Genomic DNA, 7025 nt, shown 5'->3' on the forward strand with positions numbered 1-7025 from the left:
CATTACTAGTGCCAATTTCGGTCTCATTAGGCCTTAATTGTTTGGTCTGGCGATTTAGCCTAGGGGTTGTGAAATTGGTTTTGTAATTAGCCTATGTTTAATACTCCTAATTAGTGTCCAAACATTCGATGTGACAGGGACTAAAATTTAGCCCGGGGATCCAAACACCCCCTTAGAGTTTAAAATGGAGAGTGCAAAATGGAAAGTTCGTTGTAGTGTGAAATGGAAAGTACAAAATGAAAAGTCCGTTGTAGTGTGAAATAGAGATATTGTTGAAGTGGATGAAGAGTGTAGATTTTTAGAGAGAAACCTAACTATTGAAATTTGGAGCATGAGAAATAGATAGTCTGTTGGAATGACCAACTTAATATGGAGAGAAATTTTTAAAAACCTAAATTGGATAGTCTGTTGAGGTTAGCTTTGAACTTGGATAAATCGATACTGGATGGTATTGAACACAAGCCGGTATTGAACAAAAAGCAGGACGAGGGAAACCTGATTTCCGATCAAAAACACCCTTATGCGTTTGGGGCACAGCTTTACATTGATAGTTCAGGGACAACATACGAACAAGCTGTTGCTAATGGAGAACTATCTCTACTGAACCCTCAACATTTTCAGTTCGTTCGTCGCATCCTGCCAGCCAGCAGTGAGGCACCTGCACAATGGAGCATTCGCTGGGCTGCAACCTGCAACCCGATTCATGTCAGTCCCAAACCAACACCAGAGAAGCAAAAGACCAGCGGATGCTAGAGCAACAGAAGCCCATCCCGTTCCATTTGGGAGTGACAATAGTCCACCTCCACCAAACCAACACCCAGGCCAAATCCCACTTGACAGCAAAAAGAATCATCCCTCTCGCGAACGCCTAACCCTGCAAGTCTTTGCATAATTGCGGGTGCCTACTGCTACTAAACTACTGCCTACAACAGGAGGAGGCTCAAGAGCAGCGCGGTGGAGACGACGCGGGCGACTGACGAGACATCGCCGATCCCCCGGTGCACGCCGGAACTCCCATCCGTGGAGTTGGACGACGGCGCCAGCGAGGTTCCGTTCAGCAACGCAGATCCGTTCTTCCCAGAGTAGACGCAAGATCCATGACCTGCAAAAACAGAGCAATCGGCGCAGATTGAGTCTAAGCATGTGAATCGAAACACGATGGCAAGAGCTGGAAGCCATGGTTGCTGAGCGATCCAAGTCTTACTTGGGTCGGTCGTGGTGATCACCGCAACGCCGCTGAAGTAGCACGTCCCGGAGCCCATCCCCATGCCGTGGTAGTAGGCGTTGAAGGCATATGTCGCGTGCGCCTCCACGTTGTCGGGGTCGTAGCACGGCTGCCCCTGCATCAGCGCGGAGCAGTCCACCTTCCCGGGGCCGCACGCCCAGTCCAGCGCCGCCTGCAGCATCTTCGGGTCAGCGCCTTCCCGCGCCACGCAGTAGGTCTGGTTCGTCGTGTCGTTGGCCAGCAGCACGCCGGAGCCCGTCAGGTGCAGGGTGTAGGCAGGGACGCCGTTCATGTCGAAAAGGCCCCAGTACTTCTCGGACGTCGACCCCGGCCGGGTGTCCTCGTCGTACAGCTCGTAGATGTAGGTCGGCACGGCCACGCCGGGGTGCTTCGGCGTGCCGGTGCTGTTCATCACGTGCCGGATGAGGTTGCTGTTGTAGGTGTCGGCGTTGTCGGAGGTGGCGTCGGGCTCGGAGGATGGGTCGCCCTTGTGCGGCCACCCAGTCTCGGTCACCATCACCGGCACGTTGGTGACGTTGAGGTAGGCCATGGCGAAGTAGGCGGCGTCCACGACCGCGTCGAAGACGTTGGTGTAGTGCAGCAGGGTGTTGGCGTCCACGGCCTCCTTGTTCGGCGGCAGCGGCCGGAACAGCGCGTAGTCCAGCGGGATGACGCCGTTGGAGCGCATGTAGTCGTAGTAGGGGTACACGTTGAGCATGAGCGGAGACCCCGTGGACTGCAGGAACTTGAGCATGGGCACGAGCACATTGTCCAGTGACCGGTTGAAGAAGGCTGGGACGGCGGGAAGGAGTCGAGGATGATGGACGAGGAGTGCGGCGTGGAGATCTTGATGTACCGGTCCAGCGCCGCGGCCACCAGCGCGTTCTGGAGGTAGCGCATGGCGGGCATGAGCAGCGGCGCAGCGTTTGGCTGCGCTGAGAGCACCTCGGACCCCACGGCGATGGCCGTGATGTTGACGGAGGGGAAGTGCGCGGCCACGTTGCGCGCCACCCAGTTGGCCGCCGTGGCGTTGGAGTTGCCGATGGCGAGCAGCTGCTCGTTGGGCACGGACACGATGACGCGGATGCCGGTGTTGGCGAGCGCCGCCAGCATCGCCGGGTCGGCGTCGTAGAGCCGGACGTGGCGGATGTTCTGCGAGCGGAGCAGCGTCGTGATCTGCGTCGCCGCCGGCACCGACGACATGGCCGTCCCAATGTTCACGCCGATGTACGCACCTGCACGCCATCAAAATGTCAGAAATTCTACTGCGGGAACAAGCGTATTCAATTTCCTATTGCAAATAAACATTAGTGCATTTCTTTTCTGTTTTCATTTGATTAATGCAAAAGACAGGAAGTGCATCGAAAGGCAGGAATCCAGGTTGGAAAAAACATTCTTTTGAGCAGAGTTGTTGAACCAAAGATAAGAATTAGAAATGTACAGTAGCACGCTACAGTACAAAACAACAAAGGACCAAAATGCAGGATACAATCAGTTTTCATATTGAAGAAAAAGAGCACAAAAGAGAAATCGAGACTTGGGACAGGACGCCCAAGCTAGCTGTAAAGCACAAGACAGGGGCAGCAACTGGGTACGGAGAAAGACGTTGGAAACAGGAGCCACCACGCCGCGCAGTGTGCCGCCCTCCATGCGCCATCCCGGCCGTCCACACCAAATCCTGGGCTTTGTGCGGTGGCCAAAGTGAATCTTCAGTGATGAGCGCTACTCCTACCGCATCGGCGAAGGACATGACTTGTTTAATTGCGCGGGGGGCCGGCACGGCCAGAAAGCCCCAGAACAAGACGCTGCCAGGTGGTCCCGGAAACGCCGCCCGTCCACCCAGCGGTCAAACGATACACTGCCCCTGCACGATGGGGACAGTGGAGTAGTGGACACACTGGCTATGAACTCGCAGGCCAATCAACAGGTGATCTGTGACGGCGTGATGCTAATCACCGGGTCATTAACGCTCTGAGCACAGCTCATGATGAACACCGAATCCAGCCACGCCACCCGCAGTGGGCGGTCGGTCAAGGGAGCCTCTGCCAGAGCAAGTGATTACTCTCGGAGCGTCTCCGATGGTACGAACTACCACTAGCTCTAAGCTGAAGAATCTAAAGAAGAGATCTTGAATATTCAATAAATAAAAAATTAGTTCCACTAGTTTAGAGTGGATTGTTGGAGACGCCCTCGCTACCAGTGACACAGCCTGAGTCACTGACGAACTTTGCAGGACCTTTGGCAACCCATGGCATTTGCCTCATTGCCTGGCATTGAGATCAGCGGGAAGAAAAAGATAGGGCAGTAGGGCAGACATGTAGGGCCCTGAAAGGCTGATGCTAGTGCTAAAGATGAGGCATTGTGCAAACTCGGAGCCGACCCTCTTCTGGCTAAACTTATGCACAAAGCGATCAAAGATTCATGCTACCAAGCTGTTGCAAACTTTTCCCTGAGCAAAGCAAAGCTGGATTAAATAAGAGTACAGTTCATTGGGGATAGCAGCCGTTCATCAGTTTAGCCGTTGCTAGGACAGCTAGCCAAGAGTACTTTACTGCTACTTCTATCAGTATCCCTTCCCTTGGCAGCAAGTAAATCTTATTCCAGGGCCAGGCTGATTAACAATATGATAATGACAGTGGATGTTCCTACCAAAACGCATAAACCCATATAAAAAAGCGGCGCACGTGAAGGGAGCAAGGGACGAGAACTGAGCGTGGGGGAAACAAACACGGGGAAGGAAGGAATCCCAGGGAGAACGAAGTGGACAACCAGAGCATGGGGGGCAGGATGTCCAGTCAAATCCAAGCACCAAAAGTTACCTGCTGGTAAACTATGCTCATAGGATGTTCTAGTATCTGAACAAGCTCCTTTTAAACATTGTTAACCTCCCATGCTTAGGTGTTTGTTGGCATTAATCTATTGCTAAACAGACTGATAATGGAAGAACTAATAGGCAGACCACAAGACGACAAACTTAATCTGAAAGGAAAGGGACATCACTCAATCAACTGGTCTCAATCGCAGTGTGTGTGTGCTCCAAGATTGCAAGGAGAAAACAAGCCTACAGAATACAGACTAGAAGGTGCCAGCGCAGCAGGGGAGAAGGGAGGCAATGAACAAGAACTGGGAGATCGATCCATGCATCCGGAACCAAGAACAGTAAGATTGAGGCATCAGGCATGAAGCACATGCATCCAAAGATGCATAACAGATCAAAAGTAAGAGCACGAGGAATCTCACCATCTTCGCCACGAACTGCTGCGCCGGTCAGCAGGAAGAGGAAGAAGATGAAGAACAGCTTCTTCATGTTGCCGCTCCCAAGAACTTGCAGCCCCTCAAGGTCTCCCTTCCTCTGTCGTCGCTGCAATCTTTATCGGTCTTCAACTGCTCCGTCCCTCTCCCAACGGGTGAGAAGCAAAGCACCTACCGCCTTTACTGCAACATCCAATCGGCCTGAACCCGAGAAGGATTCCAAGAAAAGCAAACCAAGGAGTGGAAGAGGGGGAAGAAGAGATGGAAAGGAAGGAAGTGGAGTGGAGGCAGAGGCAGCGGTGTGAATGCGAGATGGTGAGTTCGGGTTATAAATATGAGAATACAGAAAAGGAGGGTCTTTTGTACAAAAACGGGGCGGGGCCCAACGGGCGGGGGAGCCCATCATGGGGATGAAGCCGATGGGCACTCCCGGTGTCACACACTTCCACTGACATATGGGCCCTTCGAGATACATGACCCACGTGTCAGCCAAAAAGCTCCCTCTTCGGGAGCAGCGCGTCTAGCCGGTGGCGGTAGCACGGATCGCGCTGCGCATGTCAGGCATCCAACGGCTGCAACGCCATCTCGCAGCGCCACGAGGCGGGTGGCGTTGGCTTCCTCTTGCGCACCCATCCAGCACCGACCCAGTACTGGGGAGAACGCCGAGCGATAAAAAATGTGAACCCACCTGTCAGTGTCTCCGTACGCGTAACGACTGGTCGGCTTTCCCACCTCTGGGACGCAGCGGACGTAGGCTTGGGACAACGGGAAGGAAACAAGCGTACCCCAAGGAAGGTCGCCACCGCCACCGACGCGTGGGCCAGGAGCCGGCCCCACACGTCAGCTACAGCGAAGGGCAGGCGCATGGGACAGTGCCGCAGATGGGTGGGGGCCGCCGGCACGCTTTGCGAGGAGGGGGAGGGACGGGGTCTGACGTGGCGCGGCAACGGTCAAATTTCGCGGGCGCCCCGACCGGCTGTTGCTGATGCAGCAAGAAACGAGCCAGGCAGCCGTCGCGGGTCGCCTGCCTCACTTTTCCCATGTGGCTCGGCTCGGGTGACTGCCTGACCGGGCGAGCTCGTGGCGGTGATGCTCACTGCCACTCACTGGCTGCTTTGGCTTTCGTCCCCAACGGTCGTCTTCGCATTCGCAGAGGTCGTCCCGGCGGCACGCACATCGTACAGTTGCCGGAGCGCGGCGCTTTTCACCTTTTGCTTGGGATTTTGGATGAAGTGTCGAGAGGTCAATTTGATCGGTATGGGCGTAGAGCAGCCGGTGCAGTGCTACTGTGCCACAGTAGCTTGTAGGGAAGCATCAGTTCATGCACATTTGTACTCCCTCCGTCATTTTTTTAATAATAAAGTCCTTCCGTCACACACGTGCTGAGGTGCATGAGATTCTAAAGATTTTTGGATAGCAAGTTTGGTTCAGAAATAAGTTTGTTGCACATTCTTGCCTAAAGCTACTAGGGCACATTTAGTACGTTCGTTCGGCGGTTGCATTGTTGAGCGAGGCTAGCCAATATGGCTCTCCCATAAAACTAAAGGTAAGGTAAAATCTTACCTTTAGAGTTTAGAGGACCCGAAACAGCTCACCCATGATCCAAGGAGGCGAGTCTTAGGCCCTCTTTGGCACGGCTTATTTCGGCTTTGGCTTCATCTATTTCACGCAAATCGAGACAATGTAGCGTGAAGTCATTTTGTAAGCCGGGACTAAAATGAACTAGAAGCCGGGTGAAGCCAGTTTTTTTGGCTCACCGGCTTTGGCTTCACCGGTGAAGCCGTTTTGGGATGAGCCGTGCCAAAGGGGGCCTTAGCAAAGAAATCAAATGGCTCATAAGGCTAGTCTTGCCACATTTTAGCGACGAGAAAATTGACCATGTATACTTAGACAAAGTTAGACAAAGCTAATCCCTATAACACAAACGAGTACCTCAAGCACCGATCATCCATCTCTTAAACATCGGACGCGAAATGACACGGTGAAACAATGGCTCAAGCACTTGATGAGGGAGCGTCTGATATGTGAATTGGACAAGCCCATATTCTAATAAGCCCAAAATATACCAGACGAAGATACATTGCAGCCCACGCCTCACGTTCTGGGCCGGGCCGAGTTCGGCCATTTCTTTTTCATGTATCTAGATCAGTGTGTTGTTTGCCTACCTTCCTCTCAAAAAAAAATAAAAAATCAGTGTGTTGTTTGCCGCGGAACCCGAACAGCCAAGCAGTATCATCTTCGTCAAAATCCCCCTCCTAAACCACCTCCCGTCGTCCCGCTCAAACCCTAATGCCGCTGGGCATCGGCTCGCCGTGTTCCCGCCTCGACCCCGACCACCGCCCCCTCGACGGGCGTCGCTGAAGCACGGTTCAGCCGCCGGCACCGGTTCGCTCTGAGGAGCGAGCCCCCTCGCCTCGCGACTCGGTGGCCCCCCTTCTCCCGGCGACGTGCTCCTGGCGGCGCCGCTCACGGTTGCGACTCCCTCGGCTGGAAACCGCATCGGCCCCTCTCTTCCTTTTCTTTCCTGGCAGCGACAGCTGGCGAGCGG

The 7025-nt window shown here is 53.9% G+C and overlaps 2 protein-coding genes across 2 annotated transcripts in view; one reads left to right on the forward strand and one right to left on the reverse strand.

Moving 5' to 3' along the window:
- Positions 1–468: 468 nt before the first annotated feature.
- LOC101760700 (glucan endo-1,3-beta-glucosidase 3-like) lies at positions 469–4797 on the reverse strand. The gene is given in 4 exon segments (XM_012848761.2): positions 469–1102; positions 1205–2017; positions 2020–2460; positions 4466–4797. Coding segments are annotated over 4 exon segments (1500 nt in total). The 5' UTR covers positions 4533–4797; the 3' UTR covers positions 469–923.
- LOC101783536 overlaps positions 4739–7025 on the forward strand; it is a 9138-nt gene continuing 6851 nt past the window's right edge. Inside the window, exon 1 of the mRNA XM_012849155.2 lies at positions 4739–4792. Coding sequence (XP_012704609.1) covers positions 4739–4792 — 54 coding nt within the window. The remainder of the gene's footprint in view (positions 4793–7025) is intronic.

The sequence above is a fragment of the Setaria italica genome, chromosome IX (genome assembly GCF_000263155.2).
Source record: "Setaria italica strain Yugu1 chromosome IX, Setaria_italica_v2.0, whole genome shotgun sequence".
NCBI lineage: Eukaryota > Viridiplantae > Streptophyta > Magnoliopsida > Poales > Poaceae > Setaria > Setaria italica.